At 37.6% G+C, this 18,815-nt stretch overlaps 1 protein-coding gene across 3 annotated transcripts in view; it reads left to right on the top strand.

Annotated features, from left to right (window-relative positions):
* Nucleotides 1-384: 384 nt before the first annotated feature.
* LOC137035591 (inactive dipeptidyl peptidase 10-like) overlaps nucleotides 385-18,815 on the top strand; it is a 106,899-nt gene continuing 88,468 nt past the window's right edge. For all 3 annotated transcript variants that reach the window (XR_010897104.1, XR_010897105.1, XM_067409030.1), the window contains exon 1: nucleotides 385-528. Coding sequence is in view for 1 of the 3 variants with exons in the window: in XM_067409030.1 (XP_067265131.1) it covers nucleotides 463-528 (66 nt within the window). In the remaining 2 variants the exon portion in view is untranslated. The remainder of the gene's footprint in view (nucleotides 529-18,815) is intronic.

Consider the following 18,815-nt stretch of genomic DNA (forward strand, 5'->3'; position numbering starts at 1 on the left):
GGGTCAGTAGCACTCCAACTTACTGCAGTCAGTTCGTACAGATCTATGTTATGAATGGATGGAAATTTCTCCAAATAACGGTCCCTGGCATCTTTGGTGAGTTTATCGCGATATGAAATTTTAACTTTGTTCTTGTGCTTCTTCATATTTGCGAGTTATTTGCTTGTTATCTCAACTCGTGTAATCTCTTTCATTCTCACAGTCAGCAGGGATACCACAAATATGGCGCCGCGGTGACGTCACACACAACAAAATCACGTGTCTGACAAAGACCGATACTGCATTACGCACACACACACACACACACACAGACACAGAGAGAGAGAGAGAGAGAGAGAGAGAGAACGAGGCGAGCATTGCTCAATTCATTCGCTTTCATGATGATCGAGGAGCTTCTGTCAGATAAACCATCACAGATTCAGTTAATCGATCGCACCTTTGGATCTTCATCGCTTTTCCTCGATGAATCAAACAGCCGGCGTCTCTCATCATCAGGTCAAATGTCAGTCTTCAGCCAAGAGCATCACAGTAAGTGTTTTTTTGTGTTTTTTCCTCCCAATGGCAGTGGCGTCACACAACTAATCACACACACATGATCAATAATAGTTAAGCAGATGGCATTGTCATTTAACACAGTGATGTTTTGTTTTAATTTTTTACATTCATGACGCACAAAAAGAAGCACAAATGCAGATGAAATCAGATGAACCATAACGAATGTATGGATTCAGTTTCTGAGCTGTGCATGATAATCCAGGGATGCAGTTGTCCAATGCATTAAGAAAGGCAATATATACAAAGTGAGTTTAGTGGTTGTTGTCATCATAAAAGTCAATGCATGACAGATACACCACCCTGCAAAGTTCACCCTTTTTATCGTGAAAGAATATAGTATATTAGATAGATAGAAATGCTTTAATGCTTTAAAACTAAGTATTGTTCAGTTTAGTTCATGTTAACTTCAACTTTGGAGTGTGACTGAAAATTGTATTCATGGATAGACTACCATAGAATATCATGAACCTTCCCAAACCTAAACTAAGTTTTCTTCTCTGAATGTTAAAAAACTGTCCTCTTTGTTCCCCAAAAATGAAAATTCTGTCATTAATTACTCACCCTCATGTCGTTCCACACCCATAAGACTTTCGTTCATCTTCGGAACACAGATGAAGATATTTTTGATGAAATCTGAGAGCTTTTATTTTTTTGACGCTTCAAAAAGTTCATAAAGAGATCATAAAACTAATGAATTGAGCGGTTTAGTACAAAATTTCTGAAAAGATATGATTGCTTTATACAGTATGATGAACATTGATTTTCACACATCGGTTATGGTAAACGGAAGCTCAGGCATGCTTGCTTGATGTGCGAGAATGAATGAGGTTCATTCTTGTGTTACGCAGCACGTTTGAGCTTCAGCAAGAACCAATTAGGTTCGTTCTTGTGTTACGCAGCACGTTTGAGCTTCACAAGAACCAGTGAGGTTCATTCTCGTGTTACGCAGCACGTTTGAGCTTCAGCAAGAACCAATTAGGTTCGTTCTTGTGTTACGCAGCACGTTTGAGCTTCACAAGAACCAGTGAGGTTCATTCTCGTGTTACGCAGCACGTTTGAGCTTCAGCAAGAACCAATGAGGTTCATTCTCGTGTTACGCAGCACGTCTGAGCTTCCGGAAGAACCAATGAGGTTCATTCTGGTGTTACGCAGCATGTTTGAACTTCAACAAGAACCAATGAGCTTCATTCTTGTGTTACGCAGCACGTTTGAGCTTCAACAAGAACCAATGAGCTTCATTCTTGTGTTACGCAGCACGTTTGAGCTTCAACAAGAGCCAATGAGGTTCATTCTCGTGTTACGCAGCACGTCTGAGCTTCCGGAAGAACCAATGAGGTTCATTCTGGTGTTACGCAGCATGTTTGAACTTCAACAAGAACCAATGAGCTTCATTCTTGTGTTACGCAGCACGTTTGAGCTTCAGCAAGAACCAATTAGGTTCATTCTCGTGTTACGCAGCACGTTTGAGCTTCAGCAAGAACCAATGAGGTTCATTCTCGTGTTACGCAGCACGTCTGAGCTTCCGGAAGAACCAATGAGGTTCATTCTGGTGTTACGCAGCATGTTTGAACTTCAACAAGAACCAATGAGCTTCATTCTTGTGTTACGCAGCACGTTTGAGCTTCAACAAGAACCAATGAGCTTCATTCTTGTGTTACGCAGCACGTTTGAGCTTCAGCAAGAACCAATTAGGTTCATTCTCGTGTTACGCAGCACGTTTGAGCTTCAGCAAGAACCAATGAGCTTCATTCTCGTGTTACGCAGCACGTTTGAGCTTCAGCAAGAACCAATGAGGTTCATTCTCGTGTTACGCAGCACGTTTGAGCTTCCCGAAGAACCAATTAGGTTCATTCTCGTGTTACGCATCACGTTTGAGCGTCACAAGAACCAATGAGGTTCGTTCTCGTGTTACGCATCACGTTTGAGCGTCACAAGAACCAATGAGGTTCGTTCTCGTGTTACGCAGCACGTTTGAGCTTCACAAGAACCAATGAGGTTCATTCTCGTGTTACGCAGCACGTCTGAGCTTCAGCAAGAACCAATGAGGTTCGTTCTCGTGTTACGCATCACGTTTGAGCTTCAGCAAGAACCAATGAGGTTCGTTCTCGTGTTACGCATCACGTTTGAGCGTCACAAGAACCAATGAGGTTCGTTCTCGTGTTACGCAGCACGTTTGAGCTTCACAAGAACCAATGAGGTTCATTCTCGTGTTACGCAGCACGTTTGAGCTTCAGCAAGAACCAATGAGGTTCGTTCTCGTGTTACGCAGCACGCTTGAGCTTCAGCAAGAGCCAATGAGGTTCGTTCTCGTGTTACGCAGCACGCTTGAGCTTCAGCAAGAACCAATGAGGTTCGTTCTCGTGTTACGCAGCACGCTTGAGCTTCAGCAAGAACCAATGAGGTTCATTTTTGTGTTACGCATCACGTTTGAGCTTCCGGAAGAACCAATGAGGTTCATTCACATGTTACACAGCACATTTGATCTCATTTAATGAACCTCCTTGGTTCTTGATGAAGCCCAAATGTGCTGCGTAGGCATGTGTGTATGTGTGTGTGTGCATGTTTGTGTGAGTTTGTGTGTGAATAAGTCACTATGATCGGTTCCTCTCACAGCAGTGCTGGACATGAGAGGTTGACCATTAACAAACATCCCTCATCACCCTGTCCATCATCTCAAATGCACATTACACACACAATGCAGTTAGTATGACAGTAGTGTGTGTTTTGGCGCTCATATTACTTTAGAGAGGCTATCAGATATGCTTATAACAGACTCAGGTTACACACACACACATGCACAGAGTCATAGAAAGCATCGCAGCACTTCCCAAAATTACAATGAAACGTGTATCTGCTGTGACAAACACAAGTGTAATTAGCTGAGAGAGCGAGAGCATCTTCTAATTGAATGAGAGTCTCGTCTGCCGGCTCAAGAATATCTGATATCGGCCGGGCACTCAGATAAGATGAATAGAAGGAAAGTGACATTAGATGAACTGAAATGACAAAAGAAACATGGTTGTTTTTTGGCGATTAAAGAGACGATGTTCAGAACACAAATATTAGCTGCTTCTACTCTGAGCTCAGATACATATGTGTGACATATTTCTCAAAATTTAGCATTGAATCTGATGCAAGATAGCATCACCAAAATTTCTGTCCCAAATACTATATATTTAGAAAGTGATTCAAAAGAGTGACAGTCATATGAAGTGTCAGAAATTGAGTATTTTTGTAGTATGTATTTAGTAAATGTAGTAATTTTAGAGTACAGAGATAATTTCGATTTTATAAAACTGTGCACATGTTATTCACCCAGTATGTATTCATATATGTTAGATCATGTCCATTACAGCCTGGCTTCATTCCAAAGTACCTATAAATGATTCATAGCCTTTACCTTTCTGGCCTTTACAGCCGAGTGTTGAGGTGATTGTCAATTTTGCTTTGCAAATACTGTAATAATAGTTTAATGTTATTGGTTTTATGTCAAAGAGGAATTAAAGATGGTTGCTTGTAGATGATGATGGTTGTTGGTGGGTGGCAGCTCGCTAATGTGCCGCATAACTCCTCACGCTCCCACGCAACAGATGCAGAAACATGCAAACACCAGAGCATTTGTGTATTCCAATGTAAATTCTTCTTTCATTTGATGTTTACATGGTGTCCAGGTTGAAGCTGTTTACCCTATGAACAGTAAACCAGCACCACAGCCTAGTATTTTGCATGTTTATTGTTTATTTAAACATACTATTTATTAAAACCAAATTGCATTGAAGTCTCCACTCTCCATCAGGTTTGTGTATTTTCAAAGGGGACCTATTATGCCTTGTGTCTTGATTTTGTTTTTGGGCTCTACTACAAGTTATTCAGTCAAGATCAGTGATTTTTTTTTTCTTTTGTTATTTGATTAACTTCAGGGACGTCAATTGGGTTGCCATACCTTGGCTGCCTGAACAGATCAATGCAAGTAATATATTTTTATTGCAGGATTAATAGAGTTATATTACTACGAGTAACATATAATTTGTATTGTTAAATAAAACAGAAAAGTAAGTGAATTAAAGCTATCTGGTTGTTATATTGGTGTCATTTGAATTCAACAGCACTGCAAATGTCTCTTATTTACAGTAATTCAACGTGATTTTGCAGCATTGAGTATTGTAGCCACAGGGATTTCTGTTGAAAATAATGACCAATTAGAGGTGTTTAAGTTACTGGTAGTGAGAATCTGCTCAGTATCTCTCAAAACACTGAATGAGTTTATATATAGCACAAGTTTGCTAAGTTCTGCACACACACAAATCCTCTCGTTATAATAAACAAAGTGGAGACATGATGTAAATAAAAGATTCATTGTGAAGTTTTGACAGATTCATTGATTAAAACTGAACTGACAGCTTCAGTAACGTTAATTAGGAAATGCTTTTTACTCACTGTTTAATTTGAGGGTTTTTAATCTCAATGGGACTCTCCTGGTTAAATAAAGGTAAAAAAAATCATTTGCAATTTGAAGAAAAGTTTTTTTTTTTCTTCATGAGACTTTGACTTTTCCTACATCAGAACAAAAAAAAAAAAAGACAAAAATAGAGTTTTAACTGTTATAATAGTGATTAGCCTACCGGTGATAGCGGTAATTTAATGTCTTATTGGATTTTAAAATAAAAGATTTTGCTTTTATCAAGTGTTAGTTTTCCTATATCATTAAACCTTTCAGATTTTGAGCCTTACACCGTTTCTACACTGGACGCGAGCGTGATGCGTCAAAAGACAATAGAATACATTATAATTTGAAATAGGGCTGACCGATATATCGCATGCGATTGTCACGCACATTTCTTCAGTAAAGCCGGTTCCCTGATTACCGCTAAATCACCATCACCTGCTTTCAAATGGAGCGGCATTTAATAGACAGAGCCGTAGATCACTGACAAACAACACAATATCGCGTTCATATCGCAGATGAATCGCCTTCGATAATGAACGCGATTTTGCGTGGCTTGTCAGTGATCTACGGCTCTGTCTATTAAATGTCGCTCCATTTGAAAGCAGGTGATGGCGATTTAGCGGTAATCAGGGAACCGGCTTTACTGACGAAATGTGCGTGACAATCGCATGCAATATATCGATTAGCCCTAATCTGCGATATTGTCTACACAGGATGTGTCGCGACGCGACAAATTCCCAACAGTAAACAGATTCCCCGTTCTATTTCTGATGTAGTCCAAGTGCTTTGTGCTTGGTTCGGTGTAGACAGCTTTTAGCTGTTGCGGCGCGATGAAAGTCGCGTCTGGTGTAGGGGTGGGACAAAATATCGATATGGCGATATATCGTTGTCCTTCTCTGTGCGATACGAGAATTATGTCTTGGCGCAAATATTGATATTTTAATTAAAATAAATAAAGCACTATAAATAGATTTCTTTGCTCAAAGCATCACTATTTAAAGCGGGACTAAACACATGACGTTATATACATAAGGTTATTAACAGGATGGCGGACAGCAGTGTGAGTAAAATAGATGCCCCAGCCACGTTTAAGTTCAAAGTTTCGACGCACTTTTATACCATTGATGTGACAAACTAGACATCTTTGACGTTCTTCACCGAACGCTTAGATTACATGGGAGTGTTTGAAAGCATATATTAGAGATCCGCTGATAGACGCCTGCTTTCGAACGCCCGTGTAGCCTATATCTGTGTAAGCACTCGGTGAAGAACATCAAAAGGTCTGTTTTCACCTGGTCACTTCATGCATTTTCTCTGACCGTGAAAAGACCAGGTCTAAATGCCCTCCGAAACGCATTTGAGACGGATTTAAATCCGATCGCTCAAACCACTTCAGGAGGTGGTCTGGGACGCATTCCAGTCAAAACTGTCTATGCATCAGTCTAAATGCATCTGGTTGTTGAAACTACATATGTAAATTTTACTTCTCCCAAAAATACTAAAACTGAAACATGTGAGAGTCAGATATGACAACGCTTCGCCGTAGATCTCTTCAGCGCAAACTGCCGCATATGAAAGTAAGTCGCAGACACGTAACACACAATTATCTTCATTAAAAGTAATGAGACCTTACCAGTGCTGTTGCTGGTCTCTCCTATTGCGTTCTCTGATTTTGAAATTAACTGATGGTCAATAAAATGAACCTCATATTTCTTGCTTTCGGTGACGTGAACTCTATTAAATCTACATGCAGGAACTGAAGATCGGATTTATCAATTAACCTGCACTTAACCTTTTCACTTGCATTTTGTTTTCATATTAAGACCGATATCGTGATGTATCATTATAGGATTGTCTAGCGATATGTCGATTATCTCAGAATCACTGACTCGCGATATTATCGTTATCATGAGCCATTTATCGTGATCGTATTGTGAGGTACCCTCCGATTCCCACCCCTAGTCTGGTGTAGATGCGGTGTTAAGGAGCTGGAAAAAGTTGTGAAGTAGGCTACTTGGACTGTCGCGTCGAGGGAATAAGATTGGATGACGTCATCAAACTCTGCCATACCTTGACTTTTGGTGAAATGACGCCACTGATTAACTTTAATGACTCAGACGGCAGCAGGTAGACTATTTTTGGCTGCTGTCACTTTAACACCAAATGCAATATATTACATCCAATATAATGACACACATCCGACTTCTTTCTCAACTGTTTACATTTAGTTAAGACATAACCGACTTTTACCATGATTTGCCATTTTGCCATACTTTTATGTGAATTTGTCCATTCAAGAGCAAGAAGAGTATTTGTATGCGCTCAGTGTGGATGAAGCGCCATATGCCTCACACCAGATGCATCACATTCTCAAGTTTAAAGGCAACCTATGGTATTTAGACTAGTATAGCTTAATATAACGTAAATGATGTCTCTTATTGAAATATGTAGTAGAAAACCCATGAAAGATTTACGTTATTTAAAAAATCCATGACATATTTGGACAATGGCCATGCCATTTTGTTTAGGTGCAAAAATTGTTCTCTCCAATTTTACTTTTGATTATGTTTGGGTGCAACAGTAATCTAGTAACACATCCGCTGGGTTCCCTTTAAAACACGATCAGCTTTTTCAATTTGAGCCAGAGTGCAAAATTAGTAAGAATGAAAACATCGGAGCCGAGTCTCTGTGGCTGTTCGAACTACTGTTGTATGATTGACTTGTAAAAAATCATCCGATATGTCACCTGAATGCATTACACACAGTAAAACATGTTGAGAAGATCCCGTGCATTACGGCGCACACGAGCTTTGAGGCAGTCTGTCTCAATCGAGATGTGTTATGGGCTTATTATCGTCAGTCTCCACAGCAGGCGCGGCATTTGGTTAAAGCATACACTTATATCCATTGCCAACTCTAAGCTCTTTCAGCTGTGGTCTACTAAAAGCCTCAAAAGGCATCAGATCTGAAGTGAAGAGAAAAAAGATTTTTAGGAAGTTTTATTCGTCTTTTCTCCTCTTACCACTAGTAAAGCAGTGAAGATTTGCATCGGTTCTCTTGTTGTCCATCGACTGAAAATTAAAACCAAAAGCTGCACAATGTGGCATCATATATTATATTCCGAGTTGTGTTTCTGTAAAAATAGCAATAGTACAGTGTCAGTAGCTCACTGTGTGCAACCATTTGACATCATCGACATAGATGGCGCCCCCATTGTCCAAATATGTCTTGGATTTTTTAAATGACATAAATCTTTCATGGGTTTTCTACTACATATTTCAATAAGAGACATAATTTTATGTTATATTAAGCCATACAAGTCTTAATATCAAGGGTTCCCTTTAAGGCGGCAGTAAATCTAATCACCATAGAGACAAAAATTCACTTCAAGAATGAAAAATGGTGATGTTGTTGGTGTTGTTTAGTTTTGTTGTGAAAACTGTGCAAAGGGAAACATAAAGGCCAATATTATATCTGTCCATAAGCATATACTTTATTAAATACACAGAAAGAAAAAGATTGAAAAATGTCTATACACACTCTTCCAGCCTAGGTTGAAGAAGTCATTATGTAGATCCATTAACAACAATTTAGACAAATTATGTGATTTAATGGAAAACTGTGTAAGTAGTACATACTGAAGACAGGCTCAAAAATGCACTAGTCCTCAACACCTCAGAAACATGCCAGTGAAAAACAAGAAACAGTTGATTTGTGAAGAGAGCAATTACATGTTTATTTTCTAAAATCAAAATAAAACTGAACACCTCAAAATTGCAATAAATCAAGGTTGACACAAAAGCCTCGTCTCAGTTAAGCTTAAGTGCTCAAAAAGGGCTTAAGAAAACCAATATCATTCAATAAAAGGTCTCTTTAATACGATGAATACGTAAAATATTAAGTAAAAATAAATAGTCAAAGCCTACTTGCACTGGGTGTGCTGGTTTCGGTCTCATATATGAAACACATGCGATTCACAACTACCTGCTAATGCACTTGCATTCCTGTAAAGTAGCCTTGTTTACGAGTTTGTGTGAGTAAAGGTGTGAGTACCTTCAATGCGCTGTAGATGGCGATATCACTTCTTTTGTAGCAGAAATAAACAGCTGCAGAAAAAGTTAGGTGCCATGCAAAATGTAACAAGTAATTGCATTACTCAGCACTAGGCATGTGTCGGTATCAAATTTTCATGTTGCGATTAATTGATGAAGCTTTTATCACAGTATTATCACGATATTAAAATAAGTTGCAAAACCATTTTTGTCATAGTTTAACAGGTTTAAGAACTCTTTTTGTAATAAAACAAAAACAACTCTGACTGAAATTTTCAAGCAGATTAAAATGCAAAAGAATTAGGCTATAAAGAACAACAGATAATGCATTAAATAGAGTAAAGTGTTAACTAAGATTGAGCAACAGCTACATTTGATACAGAAAGTGTTATTTTTTGTTAATGTTAGTTTAGAAACACAACTGATCATTGTTAGTTTTATCTCAGGTCCATTAAATAAGTTATTTTGATTTTAGTAATGTTACTAAATAGTAACTAAGAAATTAACATTAATTAATAATAATTAATACTTTATAAGTATTTTTATTGTCAGTTTAGTGATAATGAATTAACATGTTAACTAATGGAGCTGTATGTTTTCAAAGTTTTACTGAACAATAACATAATCAGAACATTTCTAATCATTAGGGCATGTTGTAGTCCAGATTAAAATATAAAAATGTTTAGGTTTGAAAATAAATATCCTTTTAAGTCTTTTTTAAGTATTCAGTGTTTGGTGCTGTGATGAACAACACTGAGATTACAAAAAATGAATGGCTGTTTGAAGCATTTTAAAAACTTCACTAGCGCAGTTACTTTGTTTGCACGGTTTCCGTGGTAACCGCTGCACGCTGCTGTTCCATCAGCGCCCTCTGCTGTCAGAGAGTGAACGCGCACTTTCATTCAGCTCGTCTCCTTCACGGGTTCTGCCATGTGCTTCTCGTGCACGTTGGGATTGTTTACATCTGAGCGCGCAGAATACAGCGGTGTTCTGCATTTTATACGATTGATGGGTAAAGTATTCTTAATTGCCTTATAAAAAATTAAATAATTGGTAATAAATTATTATTTACGGTATTCTGAAGTGCCGACGATTACAATATTGTGCATATTCATTATCGCGATTTATCGCATTACCAAATATCGGCACAAGTCTACTCAGCACTAATGTTTTTGGACTAAAGAGTACATATACTTATTCAAAAATGTAGTCGAGCAGAGCGTAAAGTTGCTAATATCTTTGATACTAAGTTAAAGTAGCCAAAAAGATACTTAAAGGAGAGCTTTTATGCCCCTTTTCACAAGATGTAATATCAGTCTCTACAGAATGTGTCTGTGAAGTTTCAGCTCAAAATCCCCCACAGATCATTTATTATAGCTTGTCATATTTGCCCCTATTTGGGTGTGAGCAAAAACACGCCGTTTTTGTGTGTCCCTTTAAATGCAAATGAATTGCGGCTCCCCGCCCCCTTTCCAGAAGAGGGCGGAGCTTTAAAAGCTCAACAACAACAAAGCTGGAGAATCTCACGCAGCCAAAATGAGGAAAGTGTTCAGCCTTACATTGTTCAAACCGGAGTCGACACTGATGGAGAGACTCAGGAAGAAGTTACAACTTTTAGACGTTTCTGAATGTTTAGTGGATAAATTGATGTAGTTGCTGTGGAGTTGATTCAACTCATCCACTAGCATGTGCCGTCATGTTCATCTTTTGTGTAAAACCCATATGGACGCCCACTATACGTACACTATACGATGTTTTTATACGCCACACACCAGGCTAACGTATATGATTGCTATCAAATGCTGTGAATGGTCTAATATATTTTTTTCAAAATATCGCTCTTTTTCTATCAATCTAGCTTGCCAGAGTCAACTTGCAGTCTATCCAAGCTAACGCGACTCTAAATAGTGTTCATTGCTCGTCTGTGCAGCAACGACGGAACAGTTAGCATGCTTTGCTCAAACTTTTGCCATGGCGTTAGAACTTGCTTGTGAAAAAACATAATGGCGGCGCTGTGGGTGGAAACGTGCAGATTAAGGGGCGGTAATATTATAATAAGATCCCCTTCCTACGTCACTAGGGGAGAGAAATCTGAGCGGCTCGTTTTTTCACATGCTTGCAGAGAAAGGCTTGCCAAAACAAAGATACTGGGTTGTCCTTTTTCACGTTTCCTGGATAGATGCACCGGGGACCCAATTATAGCATTTAAACACTGAAAAAGTCAGATTTTCATGATAAGTCCCCTTTAAGTACAATAACAAATTACATTTACTCAAATACTTTACACTACTGGACAATAACTCCCTTTGGAGGGACTGTGCTTTGTAACTTTGCAGAGCTTTTTCATGCTCAAACAGCAAAATTACACACTGAAGACAGTTGAACATGGAAAAATACATAATAGGAGCTCTTTAACAGCCCATAGCCTATTTTTGTACCGTTGATTATTTCTTCATCTTCATGTTATGCTTCCTTGGAAGAAACATCTGGTGTTTCTTAGCAGCAGTGACAGAGTTTAGTGAGCACTTTCTTCCCACGCATTTTTCCACTGTTGTAATGGATCTAATCATGTTCGTGTTGCACGCTGATACATAATTGGTCGCCATCTAGTGGCCCATTGCAGCATCTGTCCCTGATTCGGAAAATCTTGATTTGCTCGAGTGATGCCGTGCGTTTGGTTCTCAGGTGTTAGTGGATATTAAAGCCTTGTGCTGATTTAAAATGTGAGAGAATCTCTTTTATTTGTTAGTTTATCTTGTGGTGTACCAGAATTAATTAGTAATGATATCAATTTGACTGCACTGACACTATCAGATGAGAATTAAGCTGAATGATGACACTATTGTCTTCTGTAGAGCCCATTATAGATGAACTGAGCTTGTTTCATAATTGATGATCTTTACACAGTTACTGAACTGAATTGAGCTGAATAATGACGACATTGTCTTTTTAGAGCTACTTTATAGGCAGAATTTGAATTTGTCTTGTATTTGATGAAGTTGCTTCTTTGAAAAAACATGTATAAAGCACTATAGAAATAAAGGTTAGTTGACTGACTTGACTTATTAAATTTATTGCCACATGTTGACAATGTTGGGTGTAATGCTTTATTAAGTCATTAATTACTGTAATTTAATTACTTTTACCTTGAAAAAGTAAAGTAAGGGATTACTTTTAATTTTTTTAATTAGTTACTTCTGATGTAATTGAATTAAATACTTTGGAACAATTCTAACACAATAGTGGATTTGACATCAAAATTTAACATCTAATGTTAATATATGGTTTAAATGTAACCTTATCCCTTTAAATACTTTAGTCAGTTCAAGAATAATTTATGCAATTTTATATTATTGAAAGATTAGCAGTTTCATGCCTATCCTTGTATTGTTCAACTGGGTAAGACTGATATGCGATTTAGTATTAATAAGTAATGCAATACTTTTTAGAAAGAGTGATTAGTATAGTAAAAGTATAGTCATATCCAGAGGGGATATTTGTTTTTAATGACCCTACAAGTTTGATAAATATTTTATATATTTAAAAAAAAAAAAAATTAAATATGAGGGAAGAACAAAACACTAAACTTAAGATATTTATCTGACAAAATTATTTGGCATAAAAAGGGAAACCATAGCTACAGTTTTTATGCATAGAAAATGCAAGGAAAATGCATAGAAAAAAAGCTCACTGGAAAAAGCATACACTGATACAACATAATCAGTTATTAATATTTGGTTGACTCTCTCTTGTTTTTGCATGTGTTCATAAATTCTTTGTATGACAACCTGGACAAAAATGATGCTGGCATGTTTCATTGTGTTATCACAAATAAAACAATTGACTCATCTGTGCAATATGACTACAAAATCTTTAATAATATTTGAATAAAGGGGAAGATGTCAATTTTTGATGTACTGACTGCCTGTACTGCTCAGTCGTGACCACTAGAGAGCGTCTGTGGTTCATACAGCAGCCCTCAGTGCAACTATCAGTTCAACATGGCAGCCTGCATGAACTTTACTGAATCAGTTCCTAAAAATAAAGAAAGCACTGAAGTCAGTCGTGTTGATTGATGCGTTTATTTTGAGATGATTCTAAGTTTCTCTGTGGTGCTGTTGAGTTTATGGCTCACTCCTGCTCTTCAGTACTTTTTCCCATGATAATATACATAAAATATTAAACAGTAAAATTTTTAAAGATGTGAATGATATTAGTTTGTTGTTATTTGATCACAGTGAATTTTAAAGCCCTTAATTCTGATTGTCCTTAGAAAAATGTACCACACCTTATACATGCCAAAAACCTTTATTTTATTTTATAAGTAAGATGTTTACATGATACGAGCAAACCTCTTCACTCCTGTTTACACGCAATTTTTATTATTTTGTTTATTCGCTAAGAATTGTTTATTTTTACTGCCATTCACATATGCACAGCAGGAATGAACTCACATACACATGCACTACTGGACACTGTTTTTAATCTACTTGCATCAATATGCAAAACATTTCTATGGACGTATTTGGGTTTTTTTGGTGATGTGTCAAAAATATCTTTATTTCTATGTTTTTGACCATCAATACACTATATTATATTCATGATAATTCATCATGCGATTCAAAGCCAAAGTGCTGTTTCATCCCACTTTTGGTCTTTCTCATGTGTATCAGAACAGCAGTGTTGAGCAGCTGTAGTCACACCAGTGCAACCTAATTAAACTTAGTCACACTCGCCGTAAAAATGCTCTGATATTGTTGATCAGATTGTGTGTCAATTTTAAAACTGTGATCCTCAATTAAGAGAGTGTCAGTAAAGGTCGCTGGGGTCAGAGGACAGAAGATTTAAAGAACTTTATTAATAGTGCTGAATCCAGCACATACTTGTGCAATTATCACTCTGACCCAGAATAATTAGCATACACTCCCGAGAGACAGAGAGAACACCGTCTCACCTTAATGAGTGTAAAGCCACCGGCACACACGCCAGATGAAACCAGGACACACGGCTGAGCTCCATCCTGGTTCTTTTTGACAGATCCAGTGAGCTGCAGTTCAGCGCTTGTTCTGGCTACTCGACTTGTTGGTCAGACGAGTCATTGACTAGTCCATCCGTTTTAAAAAAAAATATGGGGTTTCCTCCCTGTCAGCAGATTCATCATTCATTTACCTTGACTTGAAGGATAGTGAGCTATTCCTGGAGAACACAGACCGACAGCTGCTGGACATCAGCAGGAGTGATACTTCAATACAGCCCAGATTTCGTCTCACTTTTGAATTAGGGTCGCAAAATTCTGGGAATTTTCAAAGTTGGAAACTTTCCATGGGAATTAAACTGGAAATTTGCAAAATTGTATATAAGCCTATAACAGGGAACTGAATTAGGGTTGCAAAATTCCAGGAATTTTCAAAGTTGGAAACTTTCCATGGGAATTTGCAAAATTGTACGTTAGCATACAACAGGGAACTGAATTAGGGTTGCAAAATTCCAGGAATTGTTAAAGTTGGAATCATTCCATGGGAATTAAACTGGAAATTTGCCAAATTGCAGGTTAGCCTACAACAGGGAACTGAATTAGGGTTACAAAATTCCAGAAATGTTAAAAGTTGGAAACTTTCCATGGGAATTAAACTAGAAATTTGCCAAATTGCATGTTAGCCTACAACAGGGAACTGAATTAGGGTTGCAAAATTCCAGGAATTTTCAAAGTTGGAAACTTTCCATGGGAATTTGCAAAATTGTACGTTAGCATACAACAGGGAACTGAATTAGGGTTGCAAAATTCCAGGAATTGTTAAAGTTGGAATCATTCCATGGGAATTAAACTGGAAATTTGCCAAATTGCAGGTTAGCCTACAACAGGGAACTGAATTAGGGTTACAAAATTCCAGAAATGTTAAAAGTTGGAAACTTTCCATGGGAATTAAACTAGAAATTTGCCAAATTGCATGTTAGCCTACAACAGGGAACTGAATTAGGGTTGCAAAATTCCAGAAATTTTCAAAGTTGGAAACTTTCCATGGGAATTTGCAAAATTGTACGTTAGCATACAACAGGGAACTGAATTAGGGTTGCAAAATTCCAGGAATTGTTAAAGTTGGAATCATTCCATGGGAATTAAACTGGAAATTTGCCAAATTGCAGGTTAGCCTACAACAGGGAACTGAATTAGGGTTACAAAATTCCAGAAATTTTAAAAGTTGGAAACTTTCCATGGGAATTTGCAAAATTGTATGTTAGCATACAACAGGGAACTGAATTAGGGTTGCAAAATTCCAGGAATTGTTAAAGTTGGAATCATTCCATGGGAATTAAACTGGAAATTTGCCAAATTGCAGGTTAGCCTACAACAGGGAACTGAATTAGGGTCGTAAAATTCCAGGAATTTTCAAAGTTGGAAACTTTCCATGGGAATTAAACTGGAAATTTGCAAAATTGTATATAAGCCTATAACAGGGAACTGAATTAGGGTTGCAAAATTCCAGGAATTTTCAAAGTTGGAAACTTTCCATGGGAATTTGCAAAATTGTATGTTAGCATATAACAGGGAACTGAATTAGGGCTGTAAAATTCCAGGAATTTTCAAAGTTGGAAACTTTCCATGGGAATAAACTGGAAATTTGCCAATTTGCAGGTTAGCCTATAACAGGGAACTGAATTAGGGTCACAAATTTCCATGAGAATTGATGGGAATAAACTGGAAATTTGATAAATTGCAGATTAGCCTATAACAGGGAACTTAAATGTAGAAAAACCATCTTGCAGCATAATCTTGGTTAAAACAACCAGATGCAAATGCAAATTCAGTCAAATTTTTACCCTACACACTCCTCAATCACATGCATACAGCACACTACTTACTGCAGGGCTACTGAGGATTGAGAGGACAAATTCAGAAACCATTGGCTTGAGAGAAAATGCTTGTATTTCACATTTTAATGGGACTTTTTTGTTTATTTTATTCCCATCATAGGGAATATGTTATTTTATTCAACATGCATGCTTTTTTGTTGTTTAATGAAAGAACTGATTAAAGATCTACTCACAAAATAAAGTCAAAAATGTCATTTTTAAAATTTGTATTAGTTTGCATGCATGTCTACTTATGACTAAACAAAATGTTCATATATGATACAGTTTGTATAAATTACCCCAAATTTCCAATTAATTCCCGTAAATTCTCCAACTTGTAATATTTCCAAAATTCCCCAATTTAGCTTCCCATGGACATTTTCTGGAATATTGATTGATTATATCTCTCCTGTCCTCTATCATCTACATTGGCTTCCTGTTAAATATCGGGTTGAGTACAAGATTCTGCTTCTCACTTTTAAAGCTCTTCACAATCTCGCACCCTCATATCTCTCCGAATTGCTTCATAACTACACCCGAAGCGTACTCTTCGATCTTCTTCATCTGTTTTGTCTTGTTGTTCGTTCAGTCACTATGGGGTCCAGGGCGTTCAGCTGTGCTGCTCCTCCTCGTCTCTGGAATTCTCTTCCACAATCTTTATGAGAAAGTGATTGTCTGGCTACTTTTAAATCACGTCTTAAAACTGATCTATTTAAATCTCTGATTCTCTCATTTTAAAGTATCTAATGTTAAATAGCTATTGTTTGTTGTATTGCTGTCTTGATTTGTTTTTATGGCTGTCCTTGAGTGTTTTGAAAGGTGCCTTTAAATAAAATGTATTATTATTATTGTCTCATTTATAAGAATTGATGTGATTTGGGCTACGTATGTTGATCATCTAAAATGATTGGTGTTGTTTAAAGGAAGAGGTCAGTCTTCTGGACAAAGACTAAAGGCAAGAGGTTTAAGTGTGAACATAATGGCAACATGAGTAAAATATGCTGTACCACAAACACCAAGATATAGACTGAATGTACAATATGTCCATATTATATCCAGACGCCGGTGAAATCAGGTCAGAAAGATGTTTCTCTCTCTCATTCTTGAACACCTCGCACAAGGTTGTCATCACCTTGACTAAATCTGGAGCTCATGAATAAAGAGGCGATAGATCAGAGAGATCAGCTGTGTCTTCTGTGTGAAATAATAAAGCAGCTGGGCCTTTGTATTATCAGGATGTTTGGAGCATCTGAAAAACCTTTGAAATGACACACAAAAATACTGCAAAATTGAGTTTAACTGACAGATAACATGATGTGCTGTGAGTGAGACATGATTACACCTGATTATTTGCCTTAGAATTAACGGTGTCCTTCGGCTGTTACGCTTCTGAACTCCCTGAAACGCCTCCATTGTAGTCTTGAGTTTTCTTCTGGGAACGAACACGTCACAATATTCCTCATTGAAATAATTCATACGCAGAATAAAGGGGCGGGGCCTGGTTGAGTTAGTTAGTAGTGTGTTGAAACTGGTGGTTATGGTAAGGGGCGGGACATTTCCCAAACACCAATCACAACACACTGCTCCAGCCGACCAATCAGAGCACATTGTGCTTTTCAGAAGGAGGGGCTTCATAGAGACAGGAACTAAACGGAGCGTTACCAAAGAGCTTAGAGCCCAAGAGGCGACACTTTGATACTTTTTGGGTAACAGCCACTAGATGTACTCCGGTAGCGCGGCCGCCATTATGGGGTGAAAATGCTAACTGGACCATTGAATCCTTCACATCTTACGCACCCAAAATTGGTGAATTTCACTGCCAAATCAGAAGCGCAATAGAACAGTTTTTTTAAATTAAGTCACCAGTAAATTGTATGGATCCTACAGTAAATGTTGTATTGTCTTATATATGTTTTATTTTACCAGTTGTGGAATCCAACCATTCATCCATCTGAGGTAACGTAGTTAGCCTACTTTATTGAGTATTTCCATTGTATGCAACTGTAACACTGTTAGTAGTTGTGGGAAGAAGGAGGCAGGAACCAGCGAACATTCAACAAAACTTTAATACCAAAATAAACAAAGAAAAACACGAAAGTAATGCCGGCAGACGTCCGCGTCCACACAAACATAATAAAACATAAAATAAAGTCCAGGCCTGGTCCTCTCTCGCTCCTCCTTTTATGCCTCCGGAGCTCCTCCGTGAGAGACTCAAGGCCGGCACGCTTCGCAGGTGACGCTCATTATCGCGCCATTCCCTCACGGCTCTGGTCATCACAGCAACTTTACACATTTATTAATAGTAAATTAATAATTAATAAATTTAAGATCATCATGTTTGCAGTGAACAATATTTCAGGCTTAGCGGAGTAATCAGAGGTGTAAATTATTTGAGTAAATGTAATAAGTTACTGTACTTAAGTATCTTTTTGGCTACTTTGAGTATCAAAGATATTTTACTCTCTACTTGACTACATTTTTGATCAAGTAAATGTACTTTTTACTCCACTACATTTGTGATGAGTAATGCAATCACACATTACATTTTTCATGACACCTAACTTTTTTTGCAGCAGTTTGTTTCTGATATAAAGAAGCGATATCGCCATCTAAGGGCATTGAAGGTATTATATATTGTGCATTTTGCCTTTACTCACCCAAAACTTGTCAACAGGGCTACTTTATGTGAATGTGAGTGCATTAACAGGTAGTTTCTGATCGCAGGTGTTTGATTTATTAGATGAGGAAATGACTGCAGCCGGTGATGAGGCTCAAACCAGCACATACAGTAGACTTTGACTATTTAATTTTACTTAAAGGTGCCGTAGAACGTCTTTTTAAAATATGTAATATAAGTCTAAGGTGTCCCCTGAATGTGTCTGTGAATTTTCAGCTCAAAATACTCCATA

Source organism: Chanodichthys erythropterus, chromosome 14 (genome assembly GCF_024489055.1).
Source record: "Chanodichthys erythropterus isolate Z2021 chromosome 14, ASM2448905v1, whole genome shotgun sequence".
NCBI classification, from domain to species: Eukaryota; Metazoa; Chordata; class Actinopteri; order Cypriniformes; family Xenocyprididae; genus Chanodichthys; species Chanodichthys erythropterus.